This window comes from Poecilia reticulata, linkage group LG10 (assembly GCF_000633615.1).
Source record: "Poecilia reticulata strain Guanapo linkage group LG10, Guppy_female_1.0+MT, whole genome shotgun sequence".
Taxonomy (NCBI): domain Eukaryota; kingdom Metazoa; phylum Chordata; class Actinopteri; order Cyprinodontiformes; family Poeciliidae; genus Poecilia; species Poecilia reticulata.
Genome location: NC_024340.1, coordinates 16570696 through 16598449, shown reverse-complemented (window position 1 = coordinate 16598449; position 27754 = coordinate 16570696). Strand labels below are relative to the sequence as shown.

At 36.1% G+C, this 27754-nt stretch overlaps 1 protein-coding gene across 3 annotated transcripts; it reads left to right on the top strand.

Annotated features, from left to right (window-relative positions):
• Window positions 1-45: 45 nt before the first annotated feature.
• Window positions 46-26550, top strand: ocrl (OCRL inositol polyphosphate-5-phosphatase). 3 transcript variants are annotated; one of them, XM_008420643.2, is made up of 24 exons: window positions 47-496; window positions 899-978; window positions 5400-5491; window positions 5925-5963; window positions 6259-6372; window positions 8847-9032; window positions 9427-9652; window positions 9737-9907; window positions 11111-11212; window positions 11320-11434; window positions 12325-12441; window positions 12544-12725; window positions 14109-14220; window positions 14502-14611; window positions 15755-15890; window positions 16951-17061; window positions 17169-17334; window positions 18125-18354; window positions 19574-19597; window positions 20721-20840; window positions 21855-21939; window positions 22270-22397; window positions 22474-22585; window positions 23911-26550. In XM_008420643.2, the coding sequence occupies exons 1-24, from the start codon at window positions 455-457 to the stop codon at window positions 24033-24035; spliced, it is 2925 nt and encodes a 974-aa protein (XP_008418865.1). In that variant the 5' UTR covers window positions 47-454; the 3' UTR covers window positions 24036-26550. The 3 variants fall into 3 exon arrangements, with proteins under 3 accessions (XP_008418866.1, XP_008418865.1, XP_017162726.1); XM_008420644.2 differs by lacking the exon at window positions 19574-19597 and having other exon boundaries at window positions 46-496; XM_017307237.1 differs by lacking the exon at window positions 899-978 and having other exon boundaries at window positions 48-448.
• The last annotated feature ends 1204 nt before the right edge of the window (window positions 26551-27754 follow it).

The window sequence follows — 27754 nt, the reverse complement described above, 5'->3', positions numbered from 1 at the left end:
CCGTGGCAGTAGGAGGCAGTATAGGATTTATTCATTCTGCTGAAGTCTGGAAGATGAAGTCCGTCCGTGTTGACGAAGGTGGGTGGAGGAGGGAGCCCACATAGCGATCTCTTTACTAGAGGAGCTGCGGCGTTTCTGCTCCTAACTGTCTGCTCACGCTATGTTGCCCCACCGGTTGGCCTCCTGACACCGAGCGGGACGTGAAGAAAGCGGGATAACATAAGCTTACGTGACAGAGTTATGGACGCTAATCGAGATTTGTGGAGCTCTGCGGCTTGTTGAAACATTTGAGACTCCCTCCAGCTGCTGCTAGCATTAGCTGCTGAAAACAAACAGCTGCCCGGAAGGAGGCCGCCGCGGCGCCGGGTTGGGATTTAACTTTCCTCGCCCCGACATTCCTGCCGATTCCACACAAAGCCAACCGCGAAGGGGTATTTATGTGTTCCGGGTAAGAATGGAGTCCACTTTGGGGATATCCAACGAGGAATGCTTGGCAATATCCTTTAAGTGATGTTTACGTTTTATTTTTAATTAGGGTTAGGCTAACGTTAGCTTTATGTATCTGATAAGAACACAACCGACTTTTAATCCCCTGCTAACCATATGAACATATAATGCTACTAACATTGACTAAACCTATTTGTATTCAGTAACGGTCATATTTAATGTAATGTAGCTGCTTCCAAACTGCATCCCTCTGTCCTGTTTTCCGTCAGATTATTTTGACTCCTGTTTTCACTTTCTATGGCATCATTTTAACATCTATCTGCTGCCAGAATGAAACTAATCGATTATTCGGCGCAGTGGGGTAATGTTTGAGTTGAACAGGCTCTTTGTTGTGACGTCCACACTGCTCCCTCATCCTCCATCACATTGATTCCTTGATTGAGCTGCTCACACTGTGAAAGGTCAAGAGCTGAGGTCTGGTCAGAAGGAGCCCAGACTGCTGTCTCTAATTGAACGCAATGGAGAGTTTATGTAAGTATCAGATATATAAAAATAGGTTTTAGTGTTGGACAGCTGGTAAATCAATAACAGATTGAGTTTGTGTTGTTAAGAAATTTTTCTGTGCACTGATCATAATTTTCAGCTGATTTCGGAGCTCTGGCTTTGTAAAGCTTTAACCTGCTGATGCTTATTTTTTAACAGATTCTGTTTTCTCTTTAATAACTCGTATGAGAAAACATAAAAACAACATTCTAAATATTTTTAAACAACGCACCTTTCGTTGAGTGAAGGAAGCGTCCTGCCACATTGTCAGAAATAAATCATTTTCTATTCAGAAAAGTTAAATACATTATGTAACTTATTGATTTTCTGCTTGTAGCTAATGGAAATAAAGAAACATTTAAGATCAGAATGCAACACTAGACCACTAATAACATTTTTAAATATAAAAATATGGGCTAATAAATAACAAGTATGTTTAATAAGTACTTAAAGTTATTTTCAAAAGTTACTCATTCATACTCTTCTGGTAAATGAGTATGATTATGACTATTTTAGTGATTACATGTTTCATGAAAGAATCTGGCATTTTAAAAAATGTGATACATTTCAAAAGGATAAAGTTAACCAATATTCCTATACTTTTTTTCAGCCATCTTGACTTTAATGACTTGTTACTCACTAAAAGCTCACACTGAGGAGGTTTGCTGAAAATTAAGCTTTATTGTCTTAGTGTAACCCTTTTTTGTTCATCTCAGGTCCAGTAGGTTGACTTCACAACAGACACACTCGGGTTCACTGAATTTATTCTAACAAGAGAGAAAATCAAGTTGTTTTCTGTCCATTAACATAAAATAAAATATAACGAATAAACCTAAGCAAAAGACAGAGCAATGGCTCCCAATGAGCAGTTAACAGTTGTAAAATTAAACACAGCTAATTATGATAATAGTTTAAATAAATAAATAAAAAAAACAGGACAAAATTGCATATGAAACCTTTTATATAGTTAAATTTGTCTAAAATATATGTTAAAATATAATGCCTATAAAGAAAAAGCAGAGCTGATCTGAATAAATACCACAGTCCCTGAAGGCAACAGAAAAAAAGGTGGAGGAGCTGTCAGTTACCGGTTGCTATGGTAACCACCAACAGCCAAGAGCAAAGTGGCAAAACTCATGTAGCAATAAATGTCAACTTTTGACTAAACAAAAAATACTTTGAGGAATAAATGAACAATTTTGACAAACTTCACATCTACATTATTGTTAAATAAAACCCTGTTACATTGGTACATACTGATTTTTGAGACATGGTTGTTCAGTGTATTGTGCGGATCTGCGGGACACAAAGTAATTTCTCAGTGCAGGATTTCAGTGTTTGGTGTTCTGCTTTATTTGGATTGGCTGCCATGGAGCCTGAATGTATGTCATGTATGCAGAGTTGTGTGTGTATAAGAAATGTCTCATCAGTTAACATCCAGCGACCTGCTTTATAAACAAATATGGCTTTCAACATGCAAACATGCAAGATAATCAAAGCACTTTAGACAAGTTGTCACCTGAACAATGTCACACTGACAGACAGGATGTGTTGTTGGAAAGCAAAGCTGATCCAGGTTTGATCAGAACTTCTTGATTCCAGGAGTTTTAGCTGAATGAGAAACTTTTTTGTTGCCACTGGATTGTAATTTAACAGGAAGTCATGCGGTGGATCATGGCTAGTGTCCGTTTGACAGCTGCAGGGTTTGCTTAGTGATAGTGGGAGCTGTGTGTCCAACCACCAGTATAGCTCCCAGTTAGTTTCACCATCATCCACCTCACTGCAGATTATTCTGAATTCCTTCGCTTGGTCTTGGGCTGTAATGAGAGTCACATGGGCTCCAAGCCTCAGGCTGTTAAAACCACATTAACTCATCCAAGAAGCAGTTCTGATGGGCCAAATTAAACTGGCGGCTCAAATAAAATATATACATTTTGTCATACCTTTATATAATAATAATACTTAATGATAATTGATTTATTCACCATGAAAGTTGTCTGTTTTATTGTAGAAAACTGAAAATGACTGCACACTTTTTATTTTTGTTGTACCAATTTGAGGGAATTTAATTAAATTGCTCAAAATGGGACAGATTAAAAATTATAAATCAGAGTGAGGGAAACAAAACATGTTGACTGGAAAAAAAAAGCTTTCTGGTTATTGGCTCTGACTTTAAAGTCTTTAAAGGGCGTGAATCACTAGGCCTGTCACAATAACACATTTTACTGGGCGATAAAATGTCCCAGAAGGCATTGCGATACACGATAATATTGTTCTGAGGCTATTTTCAAGTAATCTAATAATAATAATGGCATAATAACGCAAGAACACATTCTCTACACATTTAACACTGGAACTGGGAGACATTTTATATATCTAAAATAAATAAAACAGCAAATAAAATTAATCGAGTCTCTAAACAAAATTGTCCTTCGAAATTAAAAGACTAGTTGAGATCAAAAGATGGACTGAAGACTTTCATCATCCAGTTTTTAGTAGAGAGCGAGAGAGAGGGGAGACAAATAATAAATAATGCAAATGGAAATTATTGAGCTTGTTTTAATTTATCATGTGATTAATTGATTTATTGCACCATGCCTATGAAACTTGGTCACTGTTTTTAACATCCGTTTCCAGTCATTTTGACTGGTTGTTCACATCCATAATTTTGTAACGCTCCACTCTTTGCACTAGTAACGCTCCACAAACACGAAGAGTCTGAAAGCAGATTCAATTTTACAAGCACATGCAAGGTTGAATATAAACATGGTGAACAATTACTGGAGAATATTATACTGGCCTATAAAAACTAATAATTATGAAGCTGAACTCTGTAGTTTTATTATTTGTTGAATAAAATGGATTTTATCTGCAGCTCATCCATTTGTAATACTTTTTGATAGAACCATAAATAAGAAATATTTAGATTATATATTTTGCACAAAGATTTTTGTTTTTTTTGTTCCCAGTAGATAAAGTTAATATTAATTTAGTTTAGCTTTATTTTGAAATTCTGTTTTTATTTTGAAAGACTTCTTGTTGAGTCATATTTTTGACGATGTTTGTCGTGCTTTGATGGAAAGAAAGAAAATACATTATTTTGGGATTAAAATTTCTTTTTTATTTTTGTTTTTTAGTTAAATTCATTATGCTTTTCCAAAATAAACACAGATGCCGAATCTGTTGCCATAACACTTTTCTTTAGGACACCAGTCACATTAAAAAGTGTGATTTGTTTCACTAAACTGCACACAGAGCTGCGTTTATATTTTTACATTTATTCATTTACTGTGAAAACGATAAATACAAATTCTTATCATGACAAGCAATGTATCATGATTAATAATAAACACTATGATAAATTCTTACCGCTAGTATATAAGCAAAAGGTTCAAAGATATATCATAAACAGGTTTCTCTTTTCTCTGTTCGTGTCACTTTTGGAAATATTCCTTCTTGCAAAATCACCATAAATTGAAGTATTATTTTAAGATGACCTGGTTTTAAAACCAGAGCTATCAAGCTGGGAAGCAGGTTAATTAATTGGGATGAAAGGTTGCCCAACTTAATTATTTTTATTCTCCAAGTGTTGCTGTACAAAGAGCAGACAGAGAGGTGATATTCTGCTCAATAATCATGTTGACTTGAAACCTAAATCCTGTTGGCTTAAGTCTTTCGCCGAAAGTCCTAAAAACAAGAAAAAAAGAAACACATTTCTCAAAACAATTAAATTGTTTAGCAGCAGTGGATGTACTCTAGCAGATGAATATATTGTGAAGTAATTTACTCTGGGTTTGATATGACTGGATGCAGTCCCTTTGCAGTAGATTTTTGGTTGCAGTTTGTGACGTCTGAGGTTATCCCAGTTGATTCAGAGAACTCCCTGCGACGCATTTAGAAATCCTGAGTCATTTTTATTGTGAAGTGAAAGAGTAGTCTGGGTAGAGCGCTGATTCAATCCCAGTCAGGTATCAGTTAGTGTTTCCCCGCCCACATTAACACGCATCAAAGGTCTGAGTCCTTTTGTTTTAAAACTTCATAACTTATTACTTCAGTTTTTCCCTCAGACTTGCCTTTATTAACTTTGAATGTAGAGCAGAACCAGCCTGCTTGTTGTTTTTCCACCATTGTTTGCTTATTCACCTAACTGCAGATTAGTGGATGAATTTGCATGAATGCATGCTCTCTTTTTAAATACTAAATTTGCATTTTGTTCCGTTAATAATGATTAAAATCTTCCCAGCGCACGGGTCTTACTTGTGCTGAATGATGGAGTTTTAATTGCATAATGGGTTTTGTGATTGAAAAAGTAAATATTTCTGCAGCTCACCTGAATATGCTGTTTTTTAACCTATAAAACTGAATAGTTCAGTAATGTGAACGTCAGAATCTGTGCTGCTCTCATCTAGATTGGGAGTTTTGGCCACTCCTGATGCTGTCGTGTCTCGACCAGTGGCCCAGTTATCCATACCTGTGAACCAGAAATTTGAAATTATACGAGGTATGCATCTTTTTTTCCTCTCAGTGTTAGACGTTAAAATTTTTCCTGCATATTCTGATCATTATTATTAAATATTCTGTAACTTTAGAACAGGTAAAGGATTCAGTAGAACATGGTGTTTGTGATGTTTAATGTGTTAAGCATTTTCACCCACAACCTTTGTTATTGGGATTTGATGTGTAGAAAAGTAGTTTGTGTATTAATGTGAGGGAATGAAATGAAAACCAGGTGTCATTTTTCTCTGTCTTTTGGTTGTAATGTGACAAGGTCAAATCTCTGTAATGTGAAAGTTAAACTTTCACTTGTTAATTTCCACTTCAAAGACACATTTTAAAGTAAACTCAAACTGTTTCCTTCTGAAAAACCTGCAGGTTCACTCCCACTGCCGACCTTTGAACTTAACCGTTTTCCTTTCTGTCTCGTTTCCCTCCAGAAGCTGAAGAGGCTCTCCTGATTAACTTTTCTGACGATTGTGAGTTCTTCTTGAGTTTAACTTTATGCATCCAATCAGCTTTTTACAAGTTTCAGACTCATATTTGCAGAGTTTAGTTCAGCTCCCTTTTCCAGACTTATATTTTTAGAGCAAGCCTGCAGCCCATAGCCGCTTTATTTAGCAGCAGAGTTGGGTCATAAATTGCCAAGGCTCGCTGAAGGAATGCTGATTTAGGTCGTTGCTGTGTCCCGTTTTTTCTGTTTCTCAGCCACTTTGTATTTTAACGTGTTTGCAAAATCCAAACGTGTCTGACATGCAGGTGCTTTTTCCTCAGCGAGTTTTACAATACGAATCAGAGGAGAAAAGCCTCCAGAGCTGATGCTGGAGCTGCAGGACGATGAGCGGACCCAGACGTTTTTAACCCAGGTGAAAAGCGCTCAAGAGCAAGGTGAGGCGATTAATTATTGAGTCACTCATCTAACATTTATTTACTAAGGGTGGATTTCGCCACGCAGCTCTGATCTCTGCTCTCCTGTGCACACCAAGAAACACACCTTGGATTGCAACTTTTAAAACAGACGTTTCCACTTCTGCTGCACTCAAACCAGAACTACACATCAGAATATACCAGGCCTGTAAATCAACTAATGGCATGAAAATTAAATACTAGCTCAATGGTTTCCATTTGCATGATTTATTGTTTTTCTACCAAAAACTGGCTGACAAAAATCTTCAGTCTGGTGCTTTGTATCCTGTTTATGAAGGATAATTTTATTTATTATTTCTGTTGTTTTTGGATATTTAAAATATCTTTCAATTTGAGTGTTAAATGCTCTTTATTGGTCTTTGAAAGAGTGAACTTTGATTATTACTTGAAAATTGTCTCAAAACAACAATAATATTTATTGCAATAATTGGATGATTAATCATTTGACAATATTTGTTATTGTGACATGAAGTTCAGTGGACAGAGATATCTCTACATGGTGAATTATTCTGTCCTAATTTTGTGTTTATTTTCATGAGAAATAAAAAAATAACAGGAAATCCAATGAGGAATCACTTATATGAAGTGTAATTTATGCTGGTGTTGAATGTTTTCATTAACTTTTGAGAGGGAATATTTAAACTAATTTATTTTTATTCTAGATTTTGTAAAATATATTTGCATGTATTTTCTATTGATATATATATATTTATTATTATTTTTTCAGTTTTATGTTATGCTGGTAAATCTATCAACTCCATTTTAACTTAGTTTTTTTTGCACCAATTCAGAATTATGCACGTCTAAATGCACCTTTTAAAAAAGACGGTCCAATTTATCCAAATTCATTTAAATTCGTTCCAAATTGATCTTAATGACCAAACAAGACAGTTCAGTTCAGTTTATCAATAAAATAAAATAAAAAACTCAGACATGCATCATTCACTCATCCTGCATTGAGTCGTTGACTTTGCAATAATCCCTCATTCTGAGGATGCATGTGGCGACAGTCGGGAGAAAAACTTGTTTTTAACAGGAAGTGAGTAGCTGCAGTCTTTCCTGAATTAAGTTACGTGGCGATAACTCGCAAAAGAGGTTAAATGAGGGTGAACAGCATTTATATTGAGTTTACTGGAGTAATAAATGTTTTCAACTTTTAAACCAGTTTTGCAGGTGATGCACAAGAAAATAGCTTATGATTGGTTAAAAATGAGTGATTTAAGTTGTGGCTGCAGCATCTGATAGAAATCATAACCATTGTGAAAAAATCTTTGTGCTTCTTGTGTTCCAGTCATGCACTGACAGATTCCAGTAATAGGAGACGTATTGTGTGTAAGTTAGGAAAAAAACACACATTTTACGAGCAGAATGGTTGTGTAAATGCTGACTTAGCTGCTTTCTGGCTGCTCCGTCAGTGAGATTTTTAAATTCCTGTCCTGGTTGCCGCCTGTGACCAACTTCCTGGAGAGATTAAGATTTTAAAGGAGGGTTTTACTTCGAGTTTTCTTCTTCAACCTGTTCTTCCAGTTTGACAATTATATTCACCGTTTGCTTTTCTGAAGAAAGCCACTGTCCAGACTCTTCTAAAGTGAAGGAAAACTCACTTTATATGTAGTTTGTCCTGTTTGGAACAACATTGCATGATCAAATTTATTAGTCTTTATTCATTTAGCGTAATTTCTCCGATGACATCACACTGGGTATAACGGCATACATTTTAAACGTTCCTTGTCTTGTTTCCTCATTTTTTTCATGCTTTCTTTTAAAAAAAATCAAATTCAATCTCCAAACATGGTGACTTGCACTTCGTACTGCTGCACCAAAACATTTAAGCCGTATGTGAGAGCGCTGCATATTTCAGGAAAAAATGACAAGAATAAAACAAACAATAAAAGGTTTCTGATGAGGGCTGAGCTTCATGATTTTTTCTTTTTAGTCAAACCTGCTGTTGAAATCATTTTGTTTACTTAATGCATTCGTTAAGGTCAGAGGTGTCTTAAGGTTTTGCATTGTGGACTAAAATATTCCACCTCAGTGTTTGAGAGCTACAAGAATCATTATTTTGAAAGATTTTTAAACTAAATTACCCCCCAAAAAACTGAGCTCACTATATTTTAATTAAAATGTTTCAAATAGAAAAATTACTGTAGAAAATGTCTCTGTAAATTGCCTGAAACGGCTTATTAAAAGACAACTGTACAGTTTCTTTCATTTTTGGGTTTGTTTTTCATTTATTTGAACGTGAGGAAAAAATCTCTGAATTAAATTTTTGTTATTTTTTTAATTAAATGTTTGTCATTTAAACAGATGAGTTACTTTGGTGTTTGCATTTCTCGAGGACATCAGCTGTTCTTTATGTTATAAATTAATGTTTTAAGAGAGAAATATTTGCTTATTTTTAATTTTCCTCTGACTGATCTGTTTAATCTGTCCAGTTGCGTCCAAACTAAGTAAACCCAAAGTGATGGAGCCGCTCACTCCAGCGGCGTATCGAGGTCCGGTTCCGGTTCCACCACAACGGGCCATAAAGACCGCCAACAGCAGCGGAGACCACCAGACCAGAACTTGCATAGCGCCGGTCTCCAACCTCAACAATGCAGCAGGAAATCATAACGCCTCCGGTAAAAATCGGCTTGTTTACAGTTTAAAATGTTAAAGTTTGACGTCGGAAACTAAATCAAGGGATTTTTTTCTAGTCTGGTTTTAACCTTAATTTTAAAAAATATTATTGAATTATTTAATATTAGAATTAAATTTAATATTATATCATATTTATTTATTATACTGAAGTTGCTTTAAATGTTTTTATGTAAATAAACTTTTACTTTCATGGTTTAAAATGTAAAATTAACTTTTTTTTTTTTAGCTTTAAATCATGTTATAATGTTATTCTCTCATCAAAAACATATTATTATATATATTAAATAATATTGTAATGTTATTAAACAGTTTAATGTTTAATCTTAATTTTTCTTGATCCTGTTTTTGATCTTTCCTGAACATTTATTGCGTCAGAATATGGATTTGGGGAGGGCTTGAAGAACCCTGTTAAAGTGGAGGAGAAGAAGAACCAGCAGAATCGGATCGTCGCGTCCAGAGAGCCGCCTCCTGTTCCCACTCTGCCTCCCCGAAAAGCCTCCTTCCCTCCCACCAATCCTCTTCCTCCGCCTCCAGTCCCAAAAGACTCGGCTGCAGCCTTTCAGGGCCGAGGCACCGCTCTCATACCGAACACCAAACCAGAGTGGGTCCACTGGGAAAGGATGTGTGATTTATCTGAAATGTTTCTGTCTGTTAACGATTTATTTCTTTTTTTTTTTTAATCCAGTAGTTACAGGCCGACTGATTACACGGACAGGCCGACGTCCTGGTGCGACAGTCCGACTACCAACAGCATGCGGCAGGCCATGCTGTCCAGCGAGGCCGGGCAGAGAGAGTACCTCATTAAACACCGCCTGGGCAAGAAGGAGAAGGAGTATGTGGACATCCAGCCCTTCAGGTGAGGAGGCCGCCCTCGCACAAACGGGAACGGATTCAGTCTGAGACCTTGTCCACACGCAGCCGAATCTTTATGAAAACTTATATGTTTGGAAAAATAACATCGTACACACGGGTCGGTTTAAGTCCAGGATGAAAACACATCAGTTCCTCTGGGCTTCAACACCAATAAAGAGAAAAAGGAAAGGGGGGAAGAAAGTTGCTGCAACTGGAATTAAGTTTCGTTTTGATTTTAAAAACATATTTTCTGATAGTTACATACTGCATCTTTAAAGTTGTAGTATTATGGAAAACCAACTTTTTTGAGATATAATCATGTTGCAATGTTTAATTATCAGAAACGTATCTGGAGTGTCGCTTTGATTCGTTCATGCATGTTTGAGAAATCCTTTAATCTCCATGGCAACTATTCAGCTCTGCCTTCAAGGCGAAGCTCCTCCTCAGAGGTGCAGCTTCGAAGCTTCCACCTCACAGAGCAGCTTCATTAAGCTCCTTCAGACTAGCCAGCAGCAATTAGCAAACACCTGGTGGAACTGCTGAGCTCATTATAGGAGCTGAAGGATATATTTTTTTTTACCGATTTGTTAAAATGTTGTGACGGTGTGTGCATGTGAGCCAGGTAATCCGTCATGGCTACTCTTGCATCATAATTATCTCCAAAAGCCAGAGTAGTTTCTCAGGAGGAAATTCTCGACCCTCTCAAAACAAAAAGCACTCACGGAGAGTTTTCTGCTTTAAAAAGTTTTCTTATTCGCTGAGTTGACGTCATACAAAAATTCAAACATTAATTTTGAGACAGAAAAACTTTTTCACTCCTTCCGTTCAAATCAGTCAGACCAACCACAGCAGCTGCTTTTGCTTGGTAATCCCTGCTGGAGTCTGACCTGACAAGGAGGAGGGCCTAATCAATAAATCAATAAAAAAATAATAGATCTACCATTAGCATAACTTTGTATCAATAACATTAATCATTTAGCAAATAAGTTAATCTAATACTTAATAGGCTCCAACATAATCTGTGAAAAGATCGATACTCTTGACTACATGCACAGCTCCCGACCAAAAACAACCAATCAGAGCCAGGAAGCGGGTCTTAGCACTGCCAATCATCCTCATGTACTGGCTGCTAAATGTGCTAATTCTGTTTTAATTTTAAAAAGCAGAAGATGTTAATTTTTCCATTTACCAAACAAACTTGTTTTAGTTTCTTCATCGGAACGTGGAACGTGAACGGCCAGTCCCCAGACAGCAGCCTGGAGCCCTGGCTCTGCTGCGACCCCGACCCTCCTGACATTTACGCCGTTGGGTCAGTAAGCAATGACGATTCAACTCTAGCCATCAAGCAACACGATTATAAACCTGATTAGGAAATGCTAATAACTCGAATATTAATAACTTTATTTTCGATTGTAGTTTTCAGGAGTTGGACCTGAGCACTGAGGCGTTTTTCTACCTGGACTCGTCCAAAGAGCAGGTCTGGGTCGAAGCTGTGGAGAGGAGCCTGAACAGAAAAGGCGACTACAAAAGGGTGAGGAAAGGGTTAATTATCAAAGATGAATAGTTAATGCTATGAAAGCTTTATTCTTTGTTTTTGTTCCAGAAGATAAAAAATTTATTTAGTATCAAAAATTCAGACAAGCAATATTATCTGTCATCGAATTAGCACTTATTGATCTTAAAGTGTAATTTAAATTAAAATTTACTCAGTTACTTGAGCAACTTTTTGAAAAATGTTCTTTTAAGAGTTTGTAGATCTGAAACTTAAAAAGGATTTTGTATGTTTGCTGTTTTAAAAGAAAAGCATTTATTTATTGAGTTGAGCAGATTTATTCTCAGTTATAAAACCAGGATTTGGTCACTTTCTGTCAAAACGCCTCGCTTTATTCAGCCGATCTCAGTAAATTATAGCCGAATTAGATGCAGCAAAGTTGGCTTTTCAGTAAAAATCTCTGGATAATTGTGGATCTGCTTATTATAAAAGTTTGGTTGTAAAAAGATGAATATTTTGTGTTGTACTTAAGAAAATTACTAATAATTTTACGCTGATTAAAAATAAAAACCTTAAGAAATAAACATGACTCTTAAACTGGACTTGGTGGCCCCAAAAAAATCAGTCGAAGGGCCACAGATGGCCCCCGCACATCACTTTGGACACCCCTGCTTTAAGGAAAAAAACTTTATTTTTTAATTTTATAGAAGTGAGGTTCATTTCCTGTGAACAATCTGTGCTATAGATTTAAATTAATTGTGTTTTTTCTTTAAAAATGGTTGAGCTGACAGAAAATCTTTCAAAATTGAACCTGGAATTTTGAAATGTTGTGGAAATATGTTGGAACCTTGTACGTAAACAAAAATGGAGTTAAAAATCTAAGCTCATTCTGAGAAATTTGTATAATGTTTTAAAAACAATTTCTGCAGATCCGGGTGATCCGACTTGTTGGGATGATGCTCGTGGTCTTTGTCAAGAAGAAACACAAGAAGCACATCAAGGAATTGGCTGCAGAGCACGTCGGGACGGGAATCATGGGAAAAATGGTTTGTTTACACTGAATCTTCTGCCTTCTAACAAACAAAATACGTACTGAGGTTTTGAAACTGTTGCTATTTCCTTCATCAGCCTTTTATTTGATGTTTTAGGGGAACAAAGGAGGCGTCGCTATCAGGTTTGTTTTCCACAACACCAGCTTCTGCATCGTCAACTGCCACCTGGCGGCTCACGCTGAAGACTTTGAGCGCCGCAATCAGGACTACAGAGACATCTGTGCCCGAATGACCTTTCACCTCCTGGACTACCCGCCGCTGAGCATCGTCAAACACGAGTGAGTCCCGCCAACACGTCCTTGTTTTGTTTCCGTTCTGACTTTACAGCAGCATTTTACCTAAAGGTGACCTGTTATGCTGCGTTCACATCGAATGCGTTTCACACGTCAGAAACGACGCTTCATGTTCGACGCCTGTGAACTTTGAAGTCGGACGCTTGATGTTTTGCCTCAGGCGGGTCAGCATCGCTCCAGGCAGCGATGAGAGGAGACTCTTTAGCGTATGTGTCCTTCAAGCTCTTCCACCGTCTCCTGCATATTTAATCTAAGTATATACAAAGTTTATTTAACGTGACTCAATGTTTTTGCTGGATGGATTTAGATAGCTCAAATGCGGGGAAATATTTTCAAATAGTAAAAGTTATAACTTACCTGACATTCCAACTTCCTCGCTGATACTCTTCCAAGCAGAGTCTTTTCTGTGCTTATGTCTGCAGGCATAACTTGATTGGTCTTAGATTATAATATGAGAGCAAACACAGACAATTGATCCTACCTGGGTTTTTTTTTTTTGTTGAGATCTTGTCGGAAAATGCACGTCCTGGTTGACGCTCTGCGTCGAGCGGCGAAAGATCTGATTTTTCAAGTCCAGCGTCAGACGAGCGAAACGCCTCAAATCGCCCGCTACGCGCCTTCACATAGACTGTGAATGTAAATCTGACGCTCAAAACGCATTTGGTGTGAACGCACCATGATGCTTCCTTGAACAGGTTAGGATATTTCTATGGGCGATGCAAAACATGTTCACTACAGTTTTTGCACTAAATCATTCTTAGATGATGAGATTTTGGTCTGCTCAGTCCTGCCTACTTGGAGCTCCTTTTATATCCTCTCTTCACTTTAAATCCAAATAATCTGCTGCTTGGCCACGCCCCCCCCAACTCAATGTTTACACTCGTGAAAATAGCTGCAAACAGATTTCCAATTATACAAATTTGAAAAGCAGAAGTGGAGTCTCCTGCACAACCAATAAGAATGCAGCAAGTGGTTTCTGGATCTAAAGTCAACAACAAAATAATTTCCTTTCCAGCAGCCATTGTACAGTGCACACAGCAGTAAAGCCAAACATCCTGGAGTTCAGTTTAGGTTGCTAGATAATGGCGCTGAGGTTGCTAGGTAACTGCTCCATGGCCATTGAATGTTTATTAACATTCTGGAGGTTTTTGAAACATTTTTCACACAACAAAAATCATTAATTTATTGTAAAAAAAATAAATGGGTGGATTTTTTAAAACGCTTGTGTTTTTAGAAGCAACCAGATGGAAAAATAAAAACACAAAAAATGTGAATTTTGCGTAATCAGTCCCCTGTAAGCATAGCAGCCAGGTCAAATTTACCGTTGAGTTGACCATGCGTGTCTGAAAGCTGTTGGTTTTGTTCCAGTGTGGTGATCTGGCTTGGAGACCTGAACTACCGCCTCTTCCTGTACGAAGCAGCAGAAGTCAAACGTCTCATTGCTGAGAACGCGCTAAAGAAGCTGCAGGAGAACGACCAGGTACTGAACTCAGGCAGCATTAATATGATAAACAAACACACCTACTCATATGTCTGTTAGATTATGCAAGCCAAAGGTTTTATGCCTCTTTTGTTTGTGGACTGAGTTTCTAAACAGAATGAGCTCAACAGCACCTTGTAGCAAACAGTTTCACAGAAGTTATATGAAGTAGGTTGATGTTTGCAGGATTGTCAGATTTTTGTAGGTTTTATTCCTTTGAGTTTGTACTAAGAAAGAAGAAATTAGTTTTCCAAATGAAATAAAGCTGTTTCCATGTGCAGCTGAACATTCAGAGGCAAACCAAAAAAGCCTTCGTCGACTTCATAGAGGGAGATATCAACTTCGTTCCCACATACAAGTACGACACCAAAACGGATCGATGGGACTCCAGGTGCGTCTTGTTTCATCAGACTTTCTTTCTGCTTCCCAATTTCTGTTTGCAGAAGTAAAACCAGCATTATAAATATATTTGCATTGCCTTTATTTGTGTCTGAGCACTTGATGTATGTTGTGCTTGCAGATCAGTCGGGGCTGAACAAGCTACAAAAAACTTTTTAGATAATTACTCAAATTTAATTTAAAACTTTTGACAGATGGAAAGTTTCTTTCAATTATTAAATTCATCACTATGATGGAAGTTTAATATATAACTTTACAATCTTTGCAAATATATGTGCAGAAAAAGTAAGAATAAAAACTAATACAGAATGTTTACTGTTGACAAAAGCAACTAACGATTATTTTAACTTAATCTATCGATTAATCTATTGATTACTCTCACAATTAATATATTAAACAAAATCTGACACATTCTGCTAATTTATCTGCAGTTTTTTAAAACGATATTAGAAATATATTAAAGATAAAAATAAACAATTCAGTTCCTCTTTTAAATAATAAGATAAATATTTTGTTTTGTAAAATGCAATAAAACACTAAAAATATTTCTAACACGTAAAATCTTTAGTCCTTTATTCTTGATTTAATCAATACATTATTGGCTATTTTTTGATTAACCAGTTAATAACTGAATAGTAGATGACGTTTATTAGGAGGAGATTTTTTTTATTTATTTTTACAGAATTTTAATGAACATTAAGGTTTTTTGGTTTGTCTTAAATGCAAAATGTCTATATTTTTGTTCATTTGTAGCTTAATTACTGTGGTGAGTAATTCAACTAATTAAGTTCTGAAATTAACCATTTTTGAGCCTGTGTTCTCCAGTTAACGATTAATCGATTACTAAATTAGTCAGCGATTATTTCAATAATCACTTAATCATGATTAATAATTTCTGCTCTAACTGTATGTAAAGATAAAGTAGGAATAAAAGTGAACGTGCATTATTAGTGTAAATTTGAATCCGAAGGCAGATTAAACTTAAGTTTTCTCTTTTCCTCCTAATTTAATTTCTATAAATTTGCCTCACAGTTCAGCAGCTCAAGCATTTTGCTTCCCTCAGCAGTTCTTTCCTCCAGGACTTTATGTATTTTCCACTCATGTTTTCCTATCAAATTTTATCTGCTTCCTGCAGCGGGAAGTGCAGAATCCCCGCCTGGTGCGATAGGATTCTGTGGCGGGGCAGCAACGTCCAGCAGCTCAAATACCGAAGCCACATGGAGATGAAAACCAGCGACCACAAGCCGGTCAGCTCGCTCTTCAAAATCGGGGTAAGACGTTGAGGAGTGTCAAATATCAGGTTTAAAGGTCCAGAACAAGATGAGAAAATAACTTCAAAACATTTGTTTGTAGCTCCCAAGCAGAAGAGACGACACTTTATACCCACGGTTTTTCTTTCATCAGAAGCATCTCTAATTTTTACTGCAGAATATAAGCAGCTCTCTAACTTAGTTCTTTTATGCCATAAAAAACAAAATGTGTTGTTTTTTTTTTCCCCACACAAGACTTAAAAATAATTAAAAAAAGTAAACTGGATATAAAGTGTGGCAACAAATAAGATCAAAACAAGTCAGGTAAAACTTGGATATCAAAACAAATAGAATAGAAAAGTACTTTTATTGTATTGCATTGTTTACATGCAGTAAGCTGCCCGACTTCAGAGCTTTATAAAAATTACTTAATTTTTTCAAAATTCTGTTTTACCTGTGCTTTTTTTTTTTTTAAAGAAATCCATATTTTTGATCAAATAAACACATTTTAACCCCCAAAAAGGTGTCCTATAAAGTCACATTTTTCTGTAGTTGTATAGAAAATATCTTAAAATGTTTTGAGATTTGAAGTATTGCCAGTTATTAGCAACTGTTTTTTTTTTATTAAAATTTAGCCAAGGTGGAAGTAAAAAAAAAAAAAATCTTTTGTGGAAAATAAAAACATTTCAGATATAAACTAACATTTCAACAATATGTGCAGTAATGTTGGGAGTTTTTAAAACTTTTTATTTAAAACTTTCTCTAAAACATGATATTGTTTATTTTAAAGGAATCATTTGTTTTGGCTTATAAAGATACAAAACCTCTTCACGAGGCGTGCATCTCACGCTGCTGAGGATCTTTGCTAAGATGCAACGTCTTCACGAGGCGTGCATCTCACGCTGCTGAGGATCTTTGCTTAAGATGCTAGGCTAATGCTAGCTCTATTCTTCTCTGTTTTGATGTAACTTGTCTTGAAAGTCGGTTATTAACATTATTTCTTTGCAGCTTTAATGAATCATGTACCAAACATGTAAATTTGTTTAATTTAGATTAATGTTGATGTTTGTTTGTGCAACAGGTGAAAGTCGTGGATGAGCAGCGCCAGAAAAGAGTGTTTGAAGACATCGTTCGCGCCATGGACCGAATGGAGAACGACTGCCTTCCTTCTGTGTCTCTCAGCAGGATAGATGTAATAAAGCTCAACCCTTTTAGGATAAACTCACATATTTACAAATAAACGTGTAAAATTGTGGGATTAATGAGCTTTTTGCTGGATTTCTCCTCGTCGTGTTGCAGTTTACGTTTAAGGACGTTAAGTTCAGGCAGCTGCAGAAGGAGCGCTTCCTGATCAAAAACGACGGCCAGGTACCGTGTCACTTTGCCTTCATCCCCAAACCAAACGACCCAAACTATTGCAAGCCGTGGCTGCGGGCCGAACCCAGCGACGGATTCTTAGAGCCAAGTAAGATTTATTTTTCCTTTTCTTTTAATCTGTGTTTCTACACAGATTAAAAGCTTAAAATCCTTGAAAATGTTTTCAAGATATTAAAAGTGGTTGATATTACAAAACTCCAGATGTTTTCATACACCTAGTAAAAAGACATAGATATTTATTTCTCTCTATTTGAAGTTAAATCAGCCTAAACCTTTCTTGTTTTATGTAGGTTGCCAGAAAACACGGCAAGAACATTTTGTAGAGAATTTTTGTGTGTTTCAGCAGGAAGGTTATTTACCTTAACATGATTTGTTTTGATTGATTCAGTGTAATCAATATTTATTATTCCTCATTTCTAGTTGACTTATTTATGTGTAATTAAAATAAAGGTTGCCTTGTCTTTTATATGTTAAACAGCATTATTGAAATTGGGAATTGTTTTTTTGTTTTGTATAAAAACATTAAATTATGGTATATTTTTGTTTATTTTGTCCCTGCTGTGGAAGGTAGAATACTATAACTAGACTTTATTAATAACAGTAACAAATTATATACAGTCATGAACTGAAACTATTGTTTTAAGTTCATTTTTATTGTTTTTATCTGCAAAAAGTTGCAAACTTCCCTTGAAAATGCTTGAATTTTACTGTGATAAAATTTCACAAACTCTTTACTAAACCACAGTTCATGGATTAAATGTTCTTTATCTTATCAGCATTAGCAGCAAAACCAAAAACCACATTAATATAACGGATAACTCCTCGTTTCCTAAGAAATAAACCTTTTCTTTTGGACGTCTTCTGTGTTGTCTGAGCAGGTGAGACCCTGGAAATCTACCTGGAGGTTTATGTAAGTAAAGACTCAGTTACCCTGCTAAACTCTGGACAGGACTCGATTTATGATATCCTGGTGCTCCATTTGGACCGCGGCAAAGACTACTTCATCACCATCTCTGGGAACTACCTGTCCAGCTGCTTCGGCACATCACTGGAGACTCTGTGCCGCATCAGGAAGCCGGTCAGAGAGGTCGCCAACCTCATCGACCTGGTGAGGGAAACGCAGCAGCTGCCGTAGAAGCTACTGCGTTTAATTTATTTTATTTTGGGTTGAGCTCATTTATAATCAGAATGTTGTGACCAGAACTTGACCTGCAAAAGCAACAAATCTTAGCAAGTAGTTTCTAGTGAAAATATCTTAGTTCATTTGAGATGAGACAAAACTGACAAGTAACTTTTCAGCAAGAAGCAGGAGCTTGTTTTTAAATAAATAATTATTTTAATATTGATGAAAAAGTTATTGATCTAGTGACAGATTATTTCCTGTAAAATAACATATTTTTTCTGTCATAAGTGAAATAATCTGCCATTAGAACAAGTATTTTTTATGAATATTGAGGAATCATTAACTTAAACCAAGTAATTGTAAACATTAAGGGAAAAGTAAAATATGACATGTTTTATTTATTGTTGTGAAGGTAGAAGAGAGGAATCACAGTAATATTTTTTTGTTTTTAATATGGGGATTTTATCCCTCGGTGTACAAAGTTTGGACACTTTTAAGTTTTGTCTATTTTTATGTGTACCAAGATATTGCAGTAGAAATTGTACATCAAAAACACAAAATATTTCCAAGTCTTTTTGGTCTAATAGTGCAAATATGTTGAAATAAGACAAAAATAAATTACAAGTAAGTGAAATAATCTGCCAAAGGAACTGGCACCATTTCCATTAATGTATTTATCGACTTAAAAGAAGCTCCTGTGTTTTGCTTAAAAGTTACTTGTAGTTTTGTTTCAAAGCGAGCCGACATGTCTGCACTACTGGACCAAAACTCCTTGGTAATACTTTGTTTTTGCAGCGTGTGAACGTGTGAGGGCTCATTTCGTCCCTCAGGCTAAAATCAGTCACCAGTCAGTTTATATTTAGCAACATAAAATGTCTCAACTTGTGTATTTCTGTTTGTGAACAAGGAAGTAGCAGAAACATTTAACAGGATTTCCTAAAGAAAAAAAAAATCCGGGAAACTTTGACTTTGTTCTTTCTTGTCTAATCATCTCTTCCTGTATATTTTCCACCTTATCTGGTCAAACTTTGGGATAAACTCCTGAATTTACACTTCAACAGTCAGATTGATTAATGATATTAAAACATTTAAGCGAGAGCGTTTAAATTTTGGGGGTTTTCTGCTCTTACACGTCTCGCTTTGTGTGTTTTCTCTCCTCTTGCTCGTTTCTTTGCTGTGGTTTGCGGGCTGGCTTCTTGCTCAGGGAGAGGACAGCGGGACAGAAAAGGTAAATAATTAACAGAAACCAATAATCTGATACCAGCTGGCGGCATCGGCCAGATACGAGTCAGTTATTTCCTTTACGCCACATTTTCAACATCCTGCTGGCAGAGTTCAGCTGTAACTAGTTACATTTACTCAGTTACATTTACCTCAGTAACTTTTTAGAAAAAAATTACTTGGAGTACTTTTACTTTAGTAACTTTTTTTATGAAGTATCTCTGCCCTCTGAATGAAAAACAAACACGTTTTAACCAAAAATAGGTTTTTGTTTGTTTTCTTTTTATTGAAAAACAATTTATTTTGCCCAATTCTGTTAGTTATATGAATTATTGTGATTTTGTCTGGTGAGCTGTTGTTACTGCTGTACAATGGCTGCTGGAAAAGATGAGTGTTTTGTTGTTGACTTACCATCTTTGAACCACTTGCTGCATTATTTTTGGTTGTGCAGGAGGCTCCACTTCTGCTTTTCAAAGATGTTCAGTTGTATGATTGCGCATCCGTTTCTACACGCGAGTGTAAAATATTGAGTTTGTTGGCGCGGCCAGCAGCAGATTATTAGAATTTAAAGTGACAGGAACCCTATAGCGCCTCATTAAATCTTTGCTTTTGTGCAAAAACTGTAATGAACACGTTTTGTTTAACCTATTCCAACCTGTTCAAGGGCGCATAATAAATGCTTTGAATATGCTGTCATAAAACTAGATAAATATTAACTTCCTGTCGGCTTTGATGTTCATTGTTATCAAACATGAGCAGCAGCTCTGTCAGCTTTGTAGTTTCTTTGCCATTAAACATCATGTGGCCTGGAGGAGAAACGGTTAAAACGCCTCCAGTGAAAGTTCGACTCATGTTTTATCTCATCCCAAAGCTTTGGAGCGCACAAGATTAAAAGTAATTTGAAGAAGTAATCTTAAAGTTTTAGATGTTCCTGGTCGGTGCTTCATTAGTTTAATGAGCCGAACTGGTTATTACTGGACCTGGGATCCATTTGCAGAAACAAAACTAACATTTCCAGCTTTATGAAATGTCTCCCCTTCAAATGATCAAATTAGCTGCTTTTTATTGAGATGTTTCTCTGAAAATAACATTTTTCTTGATAGAAACTGTTAATTTTTTTTGCTTCTCAGGAAAAGTCTATGGTGAATTTGATGTTTGCGGATGGAGGAAGTTCTGACGACGTCCCTCTGAAAATCCCCAAAGAGGTTTGGATCCTGGTCAACCACCTCTTCACCAAGTCCTGCGATCAGGTTCGACGACACGTCCAGATTATTCAACGACAGTTTCTGATTAAAACGCACGTTGGTCTGACTTTATCAAATAACTTCCACAATGAAGAGAAAGTTATGGTTTCTCTAAACAAAAGGAAAGTTTGATGAAGTGTCATCAGGTCAGTTTAAGTGAAATAAAATGCTCTTTATTTTATTTAAGTTACTTTTTCTGTTGTCTGATCACTGACATGAAGAAGTTTAAATTTTAAAATGAAGTGAGGCTTTGATTAATCAAATAAATGGAGTTTTGTTGTAATCCAGAGATTCTAGATTATGATAGATTATTGGGGACAGACGAGGATTTTATTCTTTTACTTGAAATTCTAATAATAAAGTCATATTTTCAGAATTAAAACCCAATATTGCCAGAAAAATGTTGTAAAATTAAAAGGCAAAAGTTGCTTTAATTAGAGAAAACTTGTAGATTTACAAAGACGTGATCAGCTCGTTTAAGTTTGTTTGGTCCCATTTGCAAAAAAAATATGCATCTTCACAAGGTGCTCAACATTTATCATGTTTATTATTATTTTTATGTAGGAGATATAAAATTACTACTTCATTTCACAAATTTTACAACTTTATTCTTGTAATATTTTGACTTTTTTCTCTTCATGACGATTTGCAAAATTTTACAACTTTGTTTTCTTATCATTATGGCTTTGGTCTCAACTTTTTGTCACTTTATTCTCATATTATTATGACTATCTTCATTTCATTCTGATTTTTTTCTTATTACCACATTAATCTCATAATACTTACTTTTTGTCAAACTACTTCTTGTATTATTCCAACTTTCCCGTCTTGTGACTTTTCATCATACTAATTTATTCTCATATTATTATGAGTTTATTTTATCTCAACTTATTGTCGTATGGGTTTTTCCTCTCCATATTCTGACTTTATTCCTGTAATTTATTATTTTTTTCTTCGCCTGTCTAATGCTTTGTGCCATTAGATGACCTGGAGTTTGAGTCGTTATGTTTTTGCTTGCAGGAGGATTTATTCCAGACTCCAGGCCTGCAGGAGGAGCTCCAGAGCATCATTGACTGCCTGGACACCAGCATCCCAGAGTCGCTACGTATCCTTGACATCATTTTATTAAAAATCAGGTTTATCTTTTTTTAAAGCTGCAATGATGAGATTGAATTATCCTGAACAACAAAATCATCTACAACATGCTCCATATGTTAATGAAGGTTATCTTCACATTAGCTTATAAAATATGTTACAATTTAGGTTGATTAAAGTTCAAAAGTGTGTATATATATATATAATATGTAATATATTTTTTTAAACGCTTAACTGTGTAGGTAGAAAATGAACGGATGTGTGATGAAAAGCATCTTGAACTCTGTTGTTCTTTGTGTAAACTCCACTGGACTCCAGTTTCTCCGTAACTTTGGTCCAGCTGGTTGTAACCACTCCGTAGCCGAAGCTCTGCTGATCTTCCTGGAGGCCTTGCCGGAACCGGTGGTTTGCTACGAACTCTACCAACGGTGCCTTGACAGCTCCCACGACAGCCGTCTCTGCAAGCAGGTAGGCAGAGGTTTCTGTTTCTGAAACACAAAGCGAAGTGATGAGTCTGCAGTAAACGGCTGTCTGACGTTCACAGCTGGTCTCCCAGCTCTCCCGGCCGCATCGGAACGTGTTTCGATACCTGATGTCTTTCCTGAAGGAACTGCTGAAGCACTCGAACAACAACAACCTAACAGCAAACCTCATCGGTAAGAAACGGACAAACAGCAAGAACAAATGAATCAATAAGCAAAAATGAAAATGATCGAACAAAAAGAACTGAAGAAAGAACTAATGAATCAATACACAAAAATGAAAATGAACCAACATTAAGAACTGAAGAAAGAACAAATTTAAAGTGGGCTGCACAGTGGTGCAGTTGGTAGAGCTGTTGCCTTCCAGCAAGAAGGTTCTGGGTTCGATTCCCGGTCTTTCTGCATGGAGTTTGCATGTTCTCCCTGTGCATGCGTGGGTTTTCTCTGGGTACTCCGGTTTCCTCACACAGTCCAAAAACATGACTGTCAGGTTAATTTGCCTTTCCAAATTGCCCCTAGGTGTGAGTGTGTGTGTGCATGGTTCTTTGTCCTGTGTGTCTCTGTGTTGCCCTGCGACAGACTGGCGACCTGTCCAGGGTGACCCCGCCCCTCGTCCGGAACGTTAGCTGGAGATGGGCACCAGCAACCCTCCCGACCCCACTGAGGGACAAGGGTGTAAAGAAATGAATGGATGGAGAAAGAACTAATTAATACTTAAAAAATAAAAATGAACGGATTAATATTTATAAATTAACAACTTAAATTAAGTAAATAAATCATAATTGAAAATAATCTAATAAAAAATTAATAAATGTGAATGAATATCTGAAATAAAGAACCAAAATGCGAGACAAGAGAGAATAAATTGGTTAATAAGAAGATTAAAGGAAATGAACAATGAATAGAATTAAGACATTTAGTAGATTGATGCCTCTTTTTGTTTGTAATGTTTGTTTTGTGTGATTAATAAATTTAAAAAAGGAAACTGAAGAACAATTAGTGAATGAAAATGAATAAAAATTGAAAATGAACAAAATACATGAAAGTAAAAAACCAAGAATAGATAGAAATCTACAAACTAACTGAAATGACCAAGAATAATTTGGAATTAGCAAATTAAATGAGAATTAGGCTGAATGCAGAAAAAAATCTAATTAACACAAATTAAACCCAAGAATGAATGACTTGATTAAAAATATTTTATTTTGTGAGAATTAAAGAAATTCACTTAAAAATGATTGAGGCTAAATGAATAAAAGTGAATGAGTGGAAGTTGATAAACATGTAAGCAGTAATTTAAATAAATGAAAAGGATGCAGTGAGAGTAATAAAATATGAGTTATAAATAAGAAAAATAATGAGATTTAACTGACCAAATAAGGACTCCTAGAGAATATATAATATAAATATAAATATTGAGAATGAATGAAAAATAATAATAATAAGCATGATTTCTGTAACGATAATAGACATTAATATGGATGGCTTTGTGTTTCCAGCTACACTCTTCGCCAGCCTCCTCATCCGACCGCCGCCCAACATGGTCAGCAGGCAGTCGGGTCAGGACCGACAGAAAGCCATCAACTTCATCCTGGGGTTCCTCATGTCTGCAGACGACGACTAACCAACGACGGACCGACCCGCCGGGTCGCCGACCCGCTTTCTGTTTCACCGAACCGCTCACCAACTCGGCCGTCACTTCGTCACTTTGACCTCAGCAGGCGTCGCATTTTCAATGTGGGAAGAGTTTGAACTGTCGCACTTTTTAACGACTTAAAGGACGGAGACCGGACCTCGCTGTCGGCTGACTCTTTACGGGAAGACACTCATGCCAAAAAACAGTGAGCGGAAAAACTGTGGAAACACTATCCAGAGAGACCCACGCTAAACGCGGAAGTGCTATTTCCAGGAGTGGCAGTAAATAATACTGTTGATCATTTAGTCTGAAATGTAGGGGAGAAGATTAGGGCCACCACTAAAAAGGTAAAATTCAAATTATTAACTCAGAATTTTGACTTTTCTTTTTTTTAATCCTGACTTTCTTTCAGAAATTTTTTCAGGATTCATTTTATTTTTTTCTCTCAGAATTCTGATTTTTTCTTCATAGAATTCTGACTTTAATGTCTGAATTCTTTTTTCTGAGAATTATTTTCAGAATTATTTTGACTTTTTTTCCTCAGAATTCTGACTTTAAACTCAGAATTATAATTTGGTCAGTTTATGTCAATATCCACATAAATTAAGTCAATTATTTTGTTAGGATATAAAAATGATCACATAACTTTTTCTTCCTATATTATAAGTTGTTATAAGTTTTGTAAACCTTCATTCTCTGAAATACTGCCTCAAAATTATTTGGTAGATTTGCATTTTATAATTAGATTTGCCTAGTGGTGCATTTATTCAATTCTGATTCTGAGAAAAAAGGCAGATTTTTTTTTTTAATGGCCCTAATCTTCTTCCGTAGTAATGGGATAAGTATAGTATTTAGTTACTGCGAATGTTTATGCTTAAGTAACGACAATCATTTGTTGCTGCATTTTAGCTGAGGAGACAATAGAATTTATTAGCTAACACATCAGTTGGTTGTATTTTAACTGTTATTTATATTTTTTTTTCTCCTGCATTTGCAACGTTTGTGTTTTTTTTTCTTTTTACTGCAGTTTGGTATACTTTTGCAGTTTGGTATACTTTTGTACCAGTACTATGAACAACAACCTGATTGAAGTTGGCCGCAGACATTCTTCAAATTGGTGTCGAACGTTTGTGCAAAACATTTTGTGCTGCTATAATTTTGAAGATATTAATATGTTTCCAGAGGTCGTCAAAGGTCAAACAGCCAGTCTACATTTACAAAAACAAACAAAATATGGCATCAATCAACTTTGCTACTTTTGTGCAGCAATTTTTTTTGTGCCGTTAAATTTTTTTTTCTACAGATCAGACATTAATAAAACCAAACAAAGATTATGTAATTTTTTTTTGTATATGTGTCGCTAAACATTTTTAAGCACAGTTGATTTACACACAATTTGCTGTTTTGTAAACGGAGGTTGACCTTTCGAAAAATTTATTGCTATCTTTAAAATTATAGCGGCACAAACAAAGATTTTTTTCTGCACCAAGGCTTGACAGCAATTTAATTTAATTTCAACTTCACTCAGGTCGACGAACACCGTATTTTTGTCATGTTTTTCCCTCCGTACATTCAGTTCTGTCAGCCTTACAGAACAAACTTATCACACTAAACCTCCTGGCCGAGTGTAGAGCCGCCCTCCGAGGGTTTTGACGTCTTGATGTAAATATGAACGTTTTGTGTTTCATGACTGTCCGGTGGTGAGATTCTGTGACGTTGTCTCCTGTCAGCCATTACAGTGGTACCGTTTATATCTGTGTTTGTTTACATGTCCTCCCACATGTCTCATATCGCAGCTGTATCGAGTGTTTGCTGAGTAAAAGCTCCTTTAAGTGCTGAAGTGTTTTCTGGGAGCAGATGTACCAAGATTGAAGCCCTCATTTATCTACGGTTTTGTACTCCGAACCCAGCTGTGCCACTGAAGATGCTATTTTTTCGATTCCAACTCTTGCAAAACATGTGGTTGTAGAAATAAGGAACTTTTCCCCCCCCTCAGTCTGTTGAATGTTTCCTCTTTAATGGTTTCTCTCGACAAACGTCAGCTTTAGTTTTCACAATCATGACACTGATTTCCTCCGATCAGCATCTTGAGTAACTGATGTCTGGAAAACCCAAATACAGAAAAGCGGTAAATATTAAGCTACAGAGACGATAAGAACACCACATATCTTTAGGATGAAAACCATAAATCAAACATTGATGTGAGTTTTGCCAAATGGTTGCTTTTGCTTGGGGAAACTGTTTACCTTTTCAGTAGAAAGACAAACTGTCATCATTAGCAAGAAACGTGATTGAACAGTTTTAAAGTTTGGATTTAAAACGTCATCTGACATCTTTTTTTGTTTCATAAATTTAAGGTACATTTACAGCGACTTTAATGTTTTTGGGTACTTTTTAATTTATTTAAGATGAATAAAACTAGATGAAATGCCATTGTCATGTTTTCAACTTATTTTTGTTGTAACCCAGCCTGGTAAAAAATAAATAAAAAATACAACCAGCCCCTTGTTCTACGCTTTGATTTTCATTTTGTTCACAATAATGTGAATTGTTCGTGTAACAACTAAAAGAAATTATGAATGAAAAAGAGCAGAAAGTATCAAGTTTATTTGCATCACACATTTCAGCAACAAGACCGTTCAGAGTACTTTACATCACGAAAAAATGTCATATATAAACCTTTATATTTGTTCCTATTCACATTAAGAGAAAATTAGCTTTTCCAGCTCTGACTATTATGGAAATATTTCAAATGCATAACAAAATATCAACTTATTCAACGCCACATCGCTTCATAATGATTTTCAATTTTCTATTAGAAACAAAGATTGTCAAGATTGTTCCTTTTATTGAAATGCATCTTTGCATTTTGAAAATCTTAGGTTCTTTTAAGTTGTATTTGCTTTCTCTTTTAAAAAGTCAGTTTTGAATATTTAAAAATGTGTTTGAATCACATGTTGGTAAAACAAATTTATGTGTTTTGTAGATAAATTTTAGAATGTTGTACTTATTGATTCATGAAGTTTCAGTAAGTTTATCTGTATAAATTGAAAAATAATTTCTTACTGGAGGCGCAGACAGGAAATTGCACTCTGAAGCTTGCAGGAAATTGCGGGCGCTGTAAACAACAGACCTCAACTCAGCAAGTACACCTCGCTGCAGCAAACAGAAAGGGGCGGSGACGGACCACTGTCAGCCTCATACCTTATTTGGAAATGGGACCATTGCAATCCGGAAGTGAAGGGGGCGCTATTTCCTGTATTATCCGCGGTCTCCCGTTTTTATTTTCTTTTTAAATCTATCTTCACCTTTAGGAAGGAGTTTCACTCTCAGCATGTATTTGAACTTCAATCTTTTATTTACTTAAGCGCAGCTCACAGTTTTTAACAAATTCTGTAGTTTTTGGTGTACTTCTAAATCTGCTCCTTAGTCGCATCTTTTTGGGGTTTACTGCTGCCTCTAGTGTCGTGGGGGTGGTAAGACAACTAATCTAATGACATTACCAAATCAGAATACCAAAGTCTTTATTATTTATTATAAATTCTGACATTACTGGAAGTGGCTGGGGAGAGGGAAGTCTGGGCCTCCCTTCTGAAGCTGCTGCCCCAGCGACCCGACTCCGGATAAGCGGCAGAAAATGGATGGATGGATGGATGGATGGATGGATGGATGGATGGATGGATGGATGGATGGATGGATGGATGGAT

What these genes read in the sequence shown, in the direction of transcription:
- ocrl (XM_008420643.2), top strand. Translation starts at nt 455, where the DNA reads ATGGAGTCCACTTTGGGGATATCCAACGAGGAATGCTTGGCA. An exon ending in AGCTGCAGGAGAACGACCAG is followed by an intron (nt 14,221 to 14,501) that starts GTACTGAACTCA and finishes TTCCATGTGCAG; the next exon opens with CTGAACATTCAGAGGCAAAC. An exon ending in GCTCGCTCTTCAAAATCGGG is followed by an intron (nt 15,891 to 16,950) that starts GTAAGACGTTGA and finishes TTTGTGCAACAG; the next exon opens with GTGAAAGTCGTGGATGAGCA.